The 15,609-nt window shown below is 36.9% G+C and overlaps 3 protein-coding genes across 3 annotated transcripts; all 3 read left to right on the top strand.

Annotated features, from left to right (window-relative positions):
* Positions 1-448: 448 nt before the first annotated feature.
* Positions 449-7,570, top strand: LOC106362287 (serine/threonine-protein phosphatase BSL2-like). Its single transcript, XM_013802155.3, has 21 exons — positions 449-1,119; positions 1,629-1,689; positions 1,795-1,873; positions 1,984-2,063; positions 2,156-2,250; positions 2,351-2,450; positions 2,532-2,601; positions 2,919-3,020; positions 3,096-3,177; positions 3,523-3,702; positions 4,029-4,296; positions 4,389-4,611; positions 4,744-4,914; positions 5,306-5,544; positions 5,638-5,722; positions 5,817-5,915; positions 5,989-6,188; positions 6,270-6,345; positions 6,532-6,667; positions 6,765-6,895; positions 6,989-7,570. The coding sequence occupies exons 1-21, from the start codon at positions 711-713 to the stop codon at positions 7,073-7,075; spliced, it is 2,973 nt and encodes a 990-aa protein (XP_013657609.1). The 5' UTR covers positions 449-710; the 3' UTR covers positions 7,076-7,570.
* Positions 7,571-7,683: 113 nt separating this feature from the next.
* Positions 7,684-10,721, top strand: LOC106360277 (aluminum-activated malate transporter 1-like). Its single transcript, XM_013799862.3, has 6 exons — positions 7,684-8,634; positions 8,749-8,889; positions 8,974-9,246; positions 9,453-9,574; positions 9,680-9,823; positions 10,056-10,721. Exons 1-6 carry the CDS (start codon positions 8,424-8,426, stop codon positions 10,644-10,646), a joined length of 1,482 nt encoding a protein of 493 aa, XP_013655316.1. The 5' UTR covers positions 7,684-8,423; the 3' UTR covers positions 10,647-10,721.
* Positions 10,722-10,961: 240 nt separating this feature from the next.
* On the top strand, positions 10,962-15,169 carry LOC106360278 (aluminum-activated malate transporter 2-like). The gene is made up of 6 exons (XM_013799863.3): positions 10,962-12,602; positions 12,698-12,838; positions 13,160-13,432; positions 13,650-13,771; positions 13,886-14,029; positions 14,376-15,169. Exons 1-6 carry the CDS (start codon positions 12,389-12,391, stop codon positions 15,012-15,014), a joined length of 1,533 nt encoding a protein of 510 aa, XP_013655317.1. The 5' UTR covers positions 10,962-12,388; the 3' UTR covers positions 15,015-15,169.
* Positions 15,170-15,609: the final 440 nt, after the last annotated feature.

The raw sequence follows: 15,609 nt of genomic DNA, 5'->3' as shown, positions 1-15,609 counted from the left end.
TTTTTTAAACTAAAAAACTGAAAAGATATAAATTATTGATAAATCTAATCAAAAACTAGTTAAATTAATTAAAATGTATTCAAAATAACAAATTAAAATAAATACAAAAATCTTTATAATACTGTAAAACATCTATATTACTTTAACATATATAAAACCATTAATATATTTAACTAATTTCAAATATTTTTAAATTTTATTTTGAATTTCAGTTCAGATATTTTTGTATACCAGTTCGAATCGGAATTTGGTTTTCTCAGTTTAGGTTTGGTAGAAACTTCGGAATGAGGTAAAAAAGCCCAAGTCTAGTTGATACATTAACTAACCGATCCGAAAAATCTAAACCGATCCGAAAATGAGTTCCGGTTTGGATTTGGATATCGTTAAATAACCGGGTGGATCTTGTATATCTGTCTTCCCTTATATATACTCCTACAGAGAGAGAGAGAGAGAGAGAGAGAGAGAGAGAGAGAGAGTCGATAAAAGAAAGAAAAAGTTGGACGAATGTTTGCTTCGTTGTAATTTCTTCCCAGGGAAAATTAACTGTTTCCGTTTATAAACGAAAGCTCGACGAATCTGACCACCTCTCCAGAACTGACTCAGAGAGAGATGCTGCTGATCAGAGATTCGCTCCTATTCGAATCGTAGCTGGATCGGTTCTAAAATTAGGTTTTACTTTTCGAAGCTTTTGAGATTTTTGATTTTAAACAATGGATGAAGATTCGTCTATGGTCCCCGAGCACGATCACGATCAGCACGACGAAGCGCAATCTCAGAGGGATGCGTCGGGGGATGGAGGAGGATCGATGCCTGCCTTTTCGAGTCCCGAACCGTCGCAGCAGGAAGCTGTGGGAGGAGGAGAAGCGCAATCAGCGCAAGTCGTTGTTGGTCCGAGGTGCGCGCCGCCGTACTCGGTCGTTGATGCGTTGATGGATAAGAAGGAGGATGGGCCTGGGCCTAGGTGCGGTCATACGTTGACGGCGGTTCCGGCTGTTGGCGAGGAAGGGACGAATGGGTATATTGGGCCTCGTCTTGTGTTGTTTGGTGGTGCTACGGCTCTTGAGGGTAACTCTGGTGGTACTGGAACTCCGACTTCTGCAGCTCCGAGTGCTGGCATTCGTACGTTTTTGCCTTCTCTTTTTGCCTCACTTGTTTCTAGTTTTGGTTGTCTCTTAGAAAGTTTATTTATTTTTCTCTCCTAATGGGACACGTGGCTCTTGACAAGCATTAAACTACTGAAGATTTAGCTATTACAAATATCTTCATTGGTTATTTGCTTGGAATAATTGTGACTTTGTCTCGGTTTGGAAAGTTTGGTGATTCTTGCTTTGATTTTGTTGATTTATATGGTGGTGTCAAGCTTTTACAGTAGCTTTCCTCAGTTTCACGTTCACGTTCTTCTTTAGTTCATACCTTAAAATAATTGTGCGAGTTCCGAGATCTCGTTATCTACCTTCCTTTTTGTTAAGTCAAGTTAAAGTTGTAACCTTTTTCATGTGAGATTAGCATTTCTAAGATCTAGGATCTATATTTTTATTAGTTTGCTTATAGATTACATGTTCAAGCTCTTGCTATTTTTAGCTTTCTAGACTTGCTAAAAAATAATTAGCGTGTTTTTTGATGCGCAGGGCTGGCTGGAGCAACAGCCGATGTTCATTGTTATGATGTCCTTTCTAACAAGTGGACTAGGTGAGCATAAAATGTGTATTTTCTTTTCCTGTATATGTAACCGCATGAGATCCTGCTCTTTTTATAAGTTGGGATACCAGTTAATTTGATGAAATGAGTCTACAGGCTTACACCATTTGGGGAACCACCAACCCCAAGAGCCGCACATGTCGCAACTGCAGTCGGGACCATGGTAGTTATTCAGGTAGTGGAAAACAATGCTATTTTATTATGTAAATGATATCAGCCTATCGATTCAAAATGATCATTTCCAGTCAGCTTTGAAAGTGCTTATGAATTCTCTCTCTGGTGCAGGGTGGAATTGGTCCTGCTGGTTTATCTGCCGAAGACCTTCACGTTCTTGATCTCACTCAACAACGGCCACGATGGCACAGGTTTGTAAAATAAACCCGTCAATAGTCGCTACTCGGTTTCGGATTCCTTTTACTAGTTTGCGTCTTGATATAGGGCTATATTTTCTATCCAGGGTTGTTGTTCAGGGTCCTGGACCAGGACCGCGTTATGGACATGTCATGGCACTTGTGGGACAAAGATATCTCATGGCGATTGGTGGAAATGATGGTATGCAGTGTTCTATGTTGGCTTATTCTCAGTATTTTATGTTGGACCATCATGTTATCCTTAAAGCTTCTCGTTTCTGAACACCTTTTTAAACCATTAGGAAAACGTCCTCTCGCTGATGTATGGGCCTTGGATACTGCTGCCAAGCCTTATGAATGGCGTAAGCTGGAACCAGAAGGAGAAGGTCCACCTCCCTGCATGTAAGTTTGATTACACTCCTTGATAATTGAGTCCTTTCAACTGGAGTAATATTGTTTATGCTATTTGTACATTGTACCTAGGTATGCAACTGCAAGTGCACGTTCCGATGGTCTTCTTCTCCTCTGTGGTGGAAGGGATGCAAATAGTGTGGTAAGTGGCAGAGTTTATTTATAATCATGCTCAATTGCCTCTCTCGATACAGACACGGACCCGCTGATAGAATCTTGGCTTCTTCTTTGTTGTGAGATATGAATGGGACCATGAGAGTTAGTCCGTTGTTGTAGAGGTTGTGTTTCTTCACAGACCAAATTGAAATTGTCATCAAGGAATGATATTATCAGTTAGTTGTTTATTCACGACCATTATTATGAGAAGTTGTCATTGTAGAGTGAAATTTGAAAGCAGTGGACTGTCTTGGTCTTGAATACTTGATTGAGGGATAAATATTTGTTCTTTTGAATTGATAGCCTCTGGCCAGTGCATATGGACTTGCTAAGCACAGAGATGGACGCTGGGAATGGGCCATAGCTCCTGGTGTCTCACCATCTGCCAGATATCAGCATGCAGCAGTATGATACTTCTTCCTCTTTGGTTCTCTTTTTTGGCTTCATCAGAATAATTAAACTGCTTGATGGATTCTTTAGGTCTTTGTAAATGCAAGACTTCATGTGTCCGGTGGGGCACTTGGTGGTGGACGCATGGTTGAAGATTCATCCAGTGTTGCAGGTTAGCAAACAACGAGAAGCAACTTGAATATCTGTACAGATGTTTGTGCTGTTGGGTTGTCGTTAAAAAAAATACTTAGTTTCCTTGATAATAGGTGCACCATTTTTAGTCTTCTGTAGGCCATTGTTGAAGTGTTTCATCATGTATAGACGAAAGCTGTATAGAGGAATATGCTGTTCTTTTTTGCCAATCGACGTGGTTCTAGCCATAAAATTATCACTGAAGCATTTTAGCCATTGTTAAATGTGTTTCATTTCTAGACGAGATATATAATGGTTTTATAATAATATGTGCACTGAGTGAATCTACAGTTCTCTGATTATTTCATCTATTGTCTTTGTACAGTATTGGATACTGCCGCAGGTGTATGGTGTGATACGAAATCCGTTGTTACTAGTCCGCGAACTGGCAGGTACAGTGCCGATGCGGCTGGTGGTGATGCTTCTGTTGAGCTGACTAGGCGTTGTAGACATGCTGCTGCTGCAGTCGGTGATTTGATATTTATCTATGGCGGTCTACGTGGAGGTAAGAAGAAATATAGGCAAGACTTATGTCAATGTACCTAATGATTTCTGATACATAGATTCCACAGTTTCCACTGCATGCTTCTTCATGAGGAATTCATTTCTATGATTGGATTGATCACTGAATGTGATATAGTATACATCGTATGGCTGGCTGTGACTTGCGCTTGCTTAACTATGTATTTTTTTGAGATTCAAATCTAAGAGATTATATTAATTTTGGATTTCTCCTAGACTTAGTTCTCTCCATCTTGTAATAAGTTTGCACCTGTTCAAATTGCAAAGATGGCATCACAACGACTTAACTATATATTGGTGATACTTCAGGGGTGTTACTCGATGGCCTTTTAGTTGCTGAGGATCTTGCCGCTGCGGAAACAACATATGCGGCTTCTCATGCTGCTGCTGCTGCGGCAACAAATTCGGCTCCAGGTCGGTTACCTGGAAGGTATGGTTTTTCAGACGAAAGGAATAGGGAGTTATCTGATTCAGCTGCTGATGGTGCTGTTGTGCTGGAAAGCCCTGTTGCACCCCCTGTAAATGGTGATCTGCATAATGATATAAGCTCTGAAAATGCAATCAATCCAGGAATCAGGTTTGCCAACTTCCTTAACTACTGATTTATCTTGTGCTGTATGGTTAACACAGTGATGTATTTAGTGACGAGTATCCAAAACAACTTTGTAGGAGAACGAGCAAGGGTGTGGAGTATCTTGTTGAAGCATCAGCGGCAGAAGCTGAGGCGATCAGTGCTACGTTGGCTGCTGCCAAGGCACGGCAGGTCAATGGTGAAGTTGAGCTTCCAGATAGGGATTGTGGTGGAGAGGCTTCACCTAGTGGGACACCTACATTTTCGCTAATGAAGCCAGATTCTATGGGATCTGCAGGGATTCGTCTTCATCATAGAGCCGTGAGTGCCACACTTGTTATCTTAAATAATAATATATTTCTAACGCCATGTTCTTCATTTATAAATATTTCTTACCCCAGAGTCACCAGTAATACATTTTTGGTTTATAATGGTTCTGGCACTTGTTATTAGGTGGTGGTTGCTGCAGAAACTGGTGGCGCCTTGGGTGGAATGGCTAGACAATTTTCTATTGATCAATTTGAAAATGAGGGACGACGTGTCAGTTATGGGACACCAGAAAGTGCAACCGCAGCAAGGAAACTATTAGATCGACAAATGTCAATCAGTAGTGTTCCTAAGAAGGTAAAAACTTGGTTCTCCACACGACGTATTGCAATAGAATCTTATGATCCTAAATGTGGATTTAAGAAACACAGTAATACACTTGGTAAAATTTATGATAAAAAGGTACAATCGTGAAATATTATATTTTACGATGCTTTCTTACTGTGACATTGATTTATCGTTTGGTTACAATCAAAAAAATTGAAACTATCATCAAATGCTATTGTATAGTATATTATCTCCGTTTTTGCTTTACTGCTAACTCACTGGTGAAAATACCTTTGCATTCTATTTTGTTCAGTTTGAAACTGGTTGCGTAAACTCGAAAAATTACTTTTTAATTCGGAATTCTAATGAATTATTTTTAACGGGTTCTAATGAGTTTTTTTTCTCAACTATGTGATAATAGGTTATAGCTCATCTTTTAAAGCCTCGTGGGTGGAAGCCTCCAGTTCGACGCCAGTTTTTCCTAGATTGCAATGAAATAGCTGACCTTTGTGATAGTGCAGAGCGTATCTTCTCAAATGAACCAACTGTATTACAACTTAAAGCTCCTATCAAAATATTTGGTGATCTGCATGGACAGTTTGGGGATCTTATGCGCCTTTTTGATGAATATGGTTCACCATCTACAGCTGGAGACATATCGTAAGTTCACATTCTGACGTCATGGCCCGCTACTTTTTTTCACTTTTGCTATTTTGCTGGAACATTACTAAAATTCTGTTGTATAATTGTCAGATACATCGATTACCTCTTCTTAGGGGACTATGTTGATCGAGGTCAACACAGTCTAGAAACAATCTGCCTTCTGCTTGCATTAAAGGTTGTTCTAAGTGTCTTGTGTTAGTTTTGACTTGATGCAGATGTTCTAGTTGCTTGACCATAGAGGGTTTGACATTCTACTTTCATTAATGCAGGTTGAGTACCAGCATAACGTACACTTAATTCGGGGAAACCATGAAGCTGCTGATATTAATGCTCTTTTTGGCTTCCGAATCGAGTGTATTGAGCGAATGGTAATGTATTATGCTTCTGGATCTCTTGTTTCCATTCCATGTTTAGTTGTCTCACGCTGTGGTTGCTTTGCAGGGTGAACGTGATGGAATCTGGGTGTGGCACCGAATAAACCGTTTATTTAATTGGCTACCGCTTGCTGCATCGATTGAGAAGAAAATTTTATGTATGCATGGGGGTATTGGTCGTTCTATAAATCATGTGGAGCAGATAGAGAGTATTCAGCGTCCAATTACAATGGAAGCTGGCTCCATTGTGCTCATGGATTTATTATGGTTAGTCTATGTCTTCTATATGTTGTTCTGGTTAATTTTGTGGTCGAAGTCTTACAAGTTTGTTAATTTGGAATTCATTAGGTCGGATCCGACTGAAAATGACAGTGTGGAAGGTTTAAGGCCCAATGCTAGAGGCCCTGGATTGGTTACATTTGGGGTGAGTAAATTTCTCTTGTTTCAAATTTATAACTTGTCTGAGTTTTGCTTTTCCTCCCTTCATAAGATCTGCTCCCAGTAATATAATCTAGTTTGCTCCCAGTCACTTTCCATATGAAGAAGTGTTAATTGCTTTTGCATTTCCTTTTTACCTGTTCTGTTCTTGACCATGACTTGGAAAATGCAGCCTGATCGTGTTATGGAGTTCTGCAACAACAATGATCTTCAATTAATCGTACGTGCACACGAATGCGTGATGGATGGGTTTGAGCGTTTTGCTCAGGGGCATTTGATAACTCTCTTTTCAGCTACAAACTATTGTGGTATGTGTATGAACTCACTAGTCACTAGTGCCATAATCTTATCAGATACCTTCATGTGATTATATTTGTTTGGTTAATAACCTTACACTAACCTCAGGTACGGCAAACAATGCTGGGGCTATCTTGGTACTGGGGAGAGATCTTGTAGTGGTTCCTAAGCTCATTCATCCGTTACCTCCAGCGCTTTCATCAACTGAAGCTTCACATCCAGATGACACTTGGATGCAGGTTGCTATAGCCTCAGTTCATTAGCGAAATCTTAAGTACATACGTAATTTGACATGAAAAATTGGTACTTAGTTTGGTATTGGCATTTTGCAGGAGCTGAATGCAAATAGGCCAGCGACACCAACCAGAGGACGCCCACAAGCTCCAAATGACAAAGGAGGCTCGCTGGCTTGGATGTAAGGTATAGACGGAAGAGGCACTCGTGCACATACATACCGTAGCCAAACACTTTGTAACATCTGCCTCCTGGTGTTCCTCATGTTGGTGTACAGAAAGATGAGCCATAGACGAGTAACAACGAGGGTCTGGAGATATCAGGGGGTTGTTGTAAATTGAGATGCCGTAAGGGTTGAAAAGTCAGTTTTGGTGGTGGTTTAGTAGTGATTTGTAGAGTTCATTCGTTTGGGCTTTAGTTCTCTCTTTCAACTTTTATTTAGTCTGCTTCCTACAAAATCTTTATGTTTCTCTCCAATTTGATTACCTTTTCGTTTTGGTTTGTGGTATAGTCTTGCCGTGTGGGACATGAGTTATAATGGTCGACATGCATATCATCCGTATTAGGGTGTGTTAGGTGGGGGATGGATGGTTTGCTGTTTTTCTATTTATTCTGTATCATATAGACGTTGGGGCCTTTGTGTATCACTTATATTCATTAAGCAGCTCATACTTTTGTAACGTTTGTGTTGATACCAAGAAATTTTCTGGCTCCCTTGGGGTTACTTGCTTAGACACTATAGACAGCAAGTAGGAATGGGTGGAAACAAAATTCTACCTCTCTAGAGAGACCAACCAATTTGATTAGACGAGTACATATCAAAGTTTTGTACTTGTGCATATATGATCTTGAACCAACATTGAAACATAGTCAATGTTCAAAAAATTGCTAGGTGATTAATGCTTATCACCTTCTAAACCAATTTCCTTTTAGTAAAATTATATGAAGACTGATTTATCGTTTAGGCGGACGTCACGCTCACGCCTAGCTTTTGTGGTGTGGTGCACCGCTAAAGTTAGACTCAATGCACCGAAGAAAAGGGGAGAGAGCTCAACTCTTAAAGCATTCATCTACGCGATCGTTTCCAAAGATCTTTGATGAGCTATATTAATCTTCCCTCATTCGTTAATTAAATATCTTATACACTGTACTATTATAATATACACAGTACAATATACTTAATGACTACCTGCTCATCTAACTAATCCAGCTAAACATAATAAACTTTCGTTACACTGAGGTAGGCCTTAACTAGTACCCAACTAACTAGACCAGGTTCCATATGGTTAATTAAATAATATTATTTCACTTAAAATATCATTAAACGTTCAAAGTTCATACTGCACCGCACTATTGAGTCTTTTTTTATAATAATAAGATAACATTTTCACGAGTCCCGGACAATGGACAAGAGTCTCTTACGCTATCACTATGTATATATAAATAACGGATCGATCCATCTATTCTAAAACAAGTCATCTCTTTATTTCTTTATCTCTTCCTTCTTGAAGGTCAGTGATAACCAAAGGTGTAATGGAGAAACTGAGAGAGATAGTGAGAGAAGGAAGGAGGGTAGGAGAAGAAGATCCGAGAAGAATAGTTCATTCTTTCAAAGTTGGGGTTGCTCTTGTTCTGGTCTCTTCTTTCTATTATTACCAACCTTTCGGTCCTTTTACCGATTACTTCGGTATCAATGCAATGTGGGCTGTCATGACCGTGGTTGTCGTCTTCGAATTCTCAGTAGGTTCGTCATGTAACCAGACTCAGCGCTACCTCCTAGCTAGCATTTTAATATTTTTAATGACTAAGGAAATATTAAAATGGGTATATATTAACTTTGGTTTGGTGTGTTACATAGGGGCCACACTTAGTAAAGGACTAAACAGAGGAGTGGCAACATTTGTAGCAGGAGGACTAGCACTTGGAGCTCATCAGCTAGCAAGTTTGTCTGGTCGAACAATAGAGCCCATTCTTCTAGCCACCTTTGTGTTTGTAACGGGTAACCTTACGTAACACACATATACTTGCATGCATACATTTTCTGTTTACCTCGAAGAAAAGTAACGGTGAAATATATGTGCAGCTGTGTTAGCAACGTTCGTGAGGTTCTTCCCAAGGGTGAAGGCGACATTCGATTATGGGATGTTGATATTCATATTGACGTTCTCACTGATATCGTTGTCCCAGTTTAGAGACGAAGAGATATTGGATTTGGCGGAGAGCAGATTATCAACAGTGTTGGTGGGAGGAGTCAGTTGCATACTTATCTCCATCTTTGTCTGTCCTGTCTGGGCTGGACAAGACCTTCATTCTCTTCTTATCTCCAACTTGGACACACTCTCGCACTTCCTTCAAGGTTTGTTTTGTTGTTATATTATTTTTAAAACTCTCTTATACTCCGTCCGTTTCCATATGTATGATGTTTTACAAAAAAAAATTGTTAGTTTTAATTTTATCAAAATTAACTGTTTTTGTTATCTTCAATTAATTTTAAATTAAATTAGGTTTTTTTTTGTTGAGAATTCTCTTATATATACTTATATACAAGTGTGAATTTGGCAGAGTTTGGGGGTGAATATTTTGAAGCCAGAGAGTATGGAGACATCAAAGTGGTTGAGAAGAGGAGAAGGAATCTTGAGAGGTACAAGAGTGTTCTTAACTCAAAAAGTGATGAAGATACTTTGGTGTGTACTCTTTCTCTCTTTACCCTTCTTGCTTCACTTTTATTAGTTTATACAATTTTTGAACTATTGGATTATGTATTGATATTATTGTTACATTGTATTTAGGCTAATTTCGCAAAATGGGAACCCCCTCACGGAAAATTTGGATTTAGGCATCCATGGAAACAATATCTTGTCGTGGCTGCATTACTCAGGCAATGTGCCCACCGGATTGATGCCTTGAATTCATACATCAACTCAGATTTTCAGGTAGTGTTTTTTTCTACAACTTTGTTACAAATTTGCATATATAATAATGAAATAAAAAAGATCAAGTTATACGTATTATTTGTAATATGAATCACAGATGCAAACACAAAGGAAAAAAAAAACATATTAAAATTCTTACTCTATGTTTATATATATAGTAAATAGTTTATGTGGATGTTATACATAACTATGTTCCTTCTAAGTCTTTACTTAATCTCATTTCTTCTATTAGATCCCAATCGACATAAAGAAGAAGTTAGAAGAACCGTTTAGAAGAATGAGCTTGGAGTCAGGAAAAGCATTGAAAGAAGCGTCAATTTCATTAAAGAAAATGATGAAATCATCTTCTTATGATATTCATATCATAAACTCACAGTCTGCATCCAAAGCTCTTTCCACATTACTCAAATCATCAGGCATCTTGAATGATGTTGAGCCTCTTCAAATGGTATCATTGCTGACGACGGTCTCACTACTAAACGATATTGTTCATATAACCGAAAAGATCTCAGAATCTGTACGAGAGCTTGCATCCGCTGCAAGTTTCAAGAACAAGATGAAGCCGACCGAACCGACCGTGTCACTCAAGAAGTCGGATTCTGGAAGCATTGGTTGTGCCATGCCAATTAATTCTCGTGATGGTGATCATGTTGTCACGATCTTATTAAGTGATGATGATGATGATACATCAAACAATGTTGTTGATGATGATACAATCAATGAAAAACCTGAAGACGGTGAAATACATGTAGATACGAGTTGCGTACATGGGGTCGGGATGATGCTAGAACATTCATTGGGTGTTCGTATACTTCAGATTTGATGTAGTATTCATGCATTGTTTTGTTTTGAACTATTTGGTCACATTTTTTTTATAATAAAGTCTTGGTTTTCATTTTCCCATGCTCTTAAAAAGTATTTTACATCCGAGTGATTTCAAAGCTAAAAAACGTGGCAAATTTATTGATGGATCAGCCACAAACAAAAATCATCGAATCACTTCATGACCTATTCGAAATTTGGTTTATAGCCCAACCCAAATTTGATAAGAGGCCTTAATATCCACTAAGCACAATAATATTAAAAACTACCTACAAAATGCCAATTTCACATATAAAATGTGATCAAGACTCATTTTCCAAAACAAATACTTCAGCTGTAAAAAAAAATTTCTTAAATGTAACTTGACTTTCTTATTTTAACTGAAATATTATAAAAATGTGGCGTTCGATTGGGGTAATGGGCGCTAGGCTGAGTGTAACTCGGTGCAAAAGGGGCACCATTCGCCATCTACTTACGCGTTCTAACCATGTTCTCCTTAACTTTTAAATTTAATGTTACTTTTTTTTTTCTAAACTTAATTAAATATTACTTGGACCGATATCGATACATTAATCTCCTACTCTATATACGTTGTTTTTAGCTAAGAAACAGAGAATACTGGTGGATATGGTCATTATACACAAAATAAACAATTGGACAAGTGGTGAAATATGCCAAGATATGTCTTAAATTGGTGAAGTAATATATGTGTGAGTTAATTCTCCGAGATTTCGAGTATCATGTGTCATTGAGCAAATGGACTGAATATCCCTGGCTTTGAAAGATAGAAAACGATGGGGAAAATGGCAATTTGACTATCTTTCTATTTTGGAATCATGAATCATGATTAGTCATGTCAATAACCAAAACTACTAGAATGTTTGTTTCATTATTTTAAGTCTCCCCACAAATGTTTATAATTGAAATTATATTTATTTGATAACACATTCGAAATTAATCTGTTCTCCACTGTCTTCTTGATTTTTTTCATAAAAAGACAGACGCATAAGTGAGTACACTTTATAACTATAGTTCATGTGATCTAATTAATAAATACATTTGTAATTTTAGCACATAAGTAAAATTTAGTTTAAGTACGATCCAACTATTTTAACCAGTTTTTATGGAAACCTTATTATATATAACGTACTTTGTATTTAAAGAAATTTTGTTCATTATATCATTAAAAATAGTTTTGGGAAACGTTTCTTTCAAATTTAAGAAAATTTTTATTTGTATAAAATGAAGATAAATATGAAAGAGTTATAAATTACAAATTAAAAAAAAACAAATATATAGTTTTATTAATACTTATTTTAATGTACACATACCAACTTTTAAATAGTTAGATATCAAATGTGGAAAGCACTAATATTTACATAAAGAGTTTCTTTTGTACATGAACCTTCACAGGAAATTTCCGAAACATAATTAACAATGAAAAATAAAGCTTGCTAGCTACTAATGGCTCTGCTTTTTAAACATCGAATAAAATCAGCAACAAAATAAAATTTGTTCACGTAAGTACTATCTGCCTCTAATTAATAATACTCTTGTCTCTGATTAATATAATATTTCATTTTCAATTTGTTTAACATTTCACGAGTCCGGTCCTACACAAGAATCTCATTGCTCTCTACAAATAACATCGACCCATCGAGACAAAACAACATGCCATTTTATACTTGGTTCTCTCCTTCTGGAAGTATTTAAGAGAATCAAAATCGCTTAAGAGGTGAGTAAATGAAAGGTGCAATGGAAAAAGTGAGAGAGATATGGAAAGAAGGGAGGAGAGTAGGAAAAGAAGACCCAAGAAGAATAGTTCATTCTTTCAAAGTGGGACTTGCTCTTGCTTTGGTCTCTTCCTTCTACTATTATCAACCTCTCTACGATAACTTTGGTGTCAATGCAATGTGGGCCGTCATGACCGTCGTTGTCGTCTTTGAATTTTCTGTAGGTTAGTCCGACATGTGATCAGAACCAGCCCCTTTAATATTTATGTCTGATATTTACGGAGTAAGTAGATTTAACATTGGTTTGGTGTGTACATAGGTGCCACACTTGGGAAAGGAATAAATAGAGCAGTGGCAACATTAGTAGCTGGAGGACTAGGAGTTGGAGCTCATCACCTAGCAAGTTTGTCCGGTCCAACAGTAGAACCTATTCTACTCGCCATCTTTGTCTTTGCGCAAGGTAACCATAATAACACTCATAACTTTATAGAGTACCAAGAAGATTCGGATTTTTGGCACATAATCACCTCGGGTATTAAGTCCAGAACATTGAAACTCGAACTCGATGCTATGAAGCAGGTCCGATCTGGAGCATATACAAAAGAATCAGTCGCCTAGGATATCACAAATTTATTCAACAATTTTAGTTGTACATGTATGTAGATATTATAAAAATATATGAAGAATAAAGGCATAAAATTTTATTTGAACGTTCGTTGTACATGGGCACTGTTTCCATGACTAATGCATGGTATTATATTATATATATATGTGTGTGCAGCTGCGTTATCGACGTTCGTGAGGTTCTTCCCACGGGTGAAGGCGAGATACGATTATGGGATATTGATATTCATATTGACGTTCTCACTGATATCAGTGTCGGGGTTTAGAGAAGACGAGATATTGGATTTGGCGCATAAGAGACTATCGACAGTGATAATGGGAGGAGTCAGTTGCGTCCTTATCTCTATCTTTATCTGCCCTGTCTGGGCTGGACAAGACCTTCACTCTCTTCTTGCCTCCAATTTTGATACACTGTCCCGCTTCCTTCAAGGTTCTTTCCCTAACTTAATTATGGTTCACTATGTATATAAATTAATAATACCTAAAAATACTTCCCCACCAAAAATATCACATTTGCTTTTACAAAATCTTCTTGAAAATGTTCCTAGATCTTTCTAAAAGATTGGTATTGCTTTTTTAAAAACATAAATAAATATTGTGGTATTTTTGAGATTATGATTATGAAATAAAAAGTTGGAAACTGGCAGAATTTGGGGACGAATATTTTGAAGAGACAGATGATGGGGACGTCAAGGAGGTGGAGAAGAGAAGAAGGAATCTTGAAAAATATAAATGTGTTCTCAATTCAAAAAGCAATGAAGAAGCTTTGGTGGGTAGTGTACTCTCTCTTCCACTTCTCGTTTCACTTTTTGTAGTTATACCATTTTTTGCAATAACTTGGATTGGATTCTGTATTGATGGTATATTGTTAAACTGTGTTTAGGCTAATTTTGCAAAATGGGAACCGCGTCACGGCCAATTTAGATTTAGGCATCCATGGAAACAATACCTTGCCGTCGCTGCATTACTCAGGCAGTGTGCCTACCGGATGGATGCCTTGAATTCATACATCAACTCAGATTTTCAGGTATTATTTTTTCTATAGTTTTGTTAGGTTTTTGCGTTTAGCTTAATATCTAAAGTAATAAATACTAACAAATACGTATACATATTATCTTTTTTTTTGTTCGTTCTGTATATATATTATCTTGATATTCATATTGTTGTATTTTGAAATGATGCCTCCTCTGGAGGGGAAAAATGAATAATTAAAGTACTATTAAAAAGTTATATATATATTTATTCTTACTCTATGTTTGTATATATCGTAAATGTTTTTAAAAAGGTTATTATATTGATAATGTTTCATATGAACATTATACATAATATATGTTCGTTTTAACCATTTATTTGTTCTCTTCTTTTTCTATTAGATCCCAATGGACATCAAAAAGAAACTAGAAGAACCGTTAAGAAAAATGAGCTCGGAGTCAGGAAAATCAATGAAAGAAGCGTCAATTTCATTAAAGAAAATGAGAAAATCATCATCTTCTGATATTCATGTCTTAAACTCACAATCTGCCTGCAAAGATCTTTCTACTTTACTCAAATCAGGCATCTTGAACGATGTTGAGCCTCTACAAATGATCGCATTAACGACCACCGTCTCTCTGCTCATTGATATTGTAAACTTAACCGAAAAGGTATCACAATCCGTACATGAACTCGCATCCGCTGCAAGATTTAAGAACAAGAAGAAATCGACCGTGTCATCCAAGAAGTCAGATTCTGTAAGCACTGTTCGTGCAATGCCAACCAAATCTCAAGATGATCATGTTGTCACAATCTTATGTGATGATGATTTATCAAACACTGTTGACCAGTCGTGTGGAGAGAGTTCAGTGGACTCTTGTCACCATGTCGCCATAAAGATCGATGATGATGATGATTCAGTCCATGAAAAACATGAAGATGGTGAAATACATGTACATACGAGTTGTGTATTATGTGGTCAAACTAATGCTAGTGATGTTTTAGATTGTGGTAATCAGAAAATTATTAATAACTTATAACTATTTATTATAGGATTTAGGTGAATATTAATACAGTATTAAATAAAGTTATTTTGAACAAGAGTTCGTTTTGGATCTAGCCTAACTCGACCATGGTTTTTTTTTCCTTCTTTTTGTCCTTTTCAACTAAGTTTCAGTAAAAGTAAAATGTACCTCTTAATTCATATCTCGATGACTATATAATGTAAATATAGTAATTATCATAAAGTATCCATCATTCGACATTTTAAATTAACAATGTTACAAAATCCTTGGTTTGTAGAGTTATTTTTTTTTGTACTCGACGCATCAAACTAATTCGCCACCTTATATACATTTTCCCCATAATCTGTAAACGGTTCTGGAAGAAGAGCCTCACTAGTAGTAACGGGGAGACTGTCAAATTGATCTTGAGGTAGCTTTAAAGACGATTAGACGAAATAGATGAAGCGAAGAAGTTGATATTAATTAGAATATTCCCAACCAATAAATAAAAAAAATTAGAGATGATTAATAAATATTTAAGTTGTAAAATAAATAAAAGGATGCTAGTCAAGTAATTGTAAAATAAATAAAAGGTATGCAATTCAAGTAATACAAGGGAAGTATTCTAATA

Source organism: Brassica napus, chromosome A8 (assembly GCF_020379485.1).
Source record: "Brassica napus cultivar Da-Ae chromosome A8, Da-Ae, whole genome shotgun sequence".
NCBI lineage: Eukaryota > Viridiplantae > Streptophyta > Magnoliopsida > Brassicales > Brassicaceae > Brassica > Brassica napus.
The sequence above is the reverse complement of the archived record's forward strand: the minus strand, read 5'-3'. Positions and strand labels throughout refer to the sequence as shown.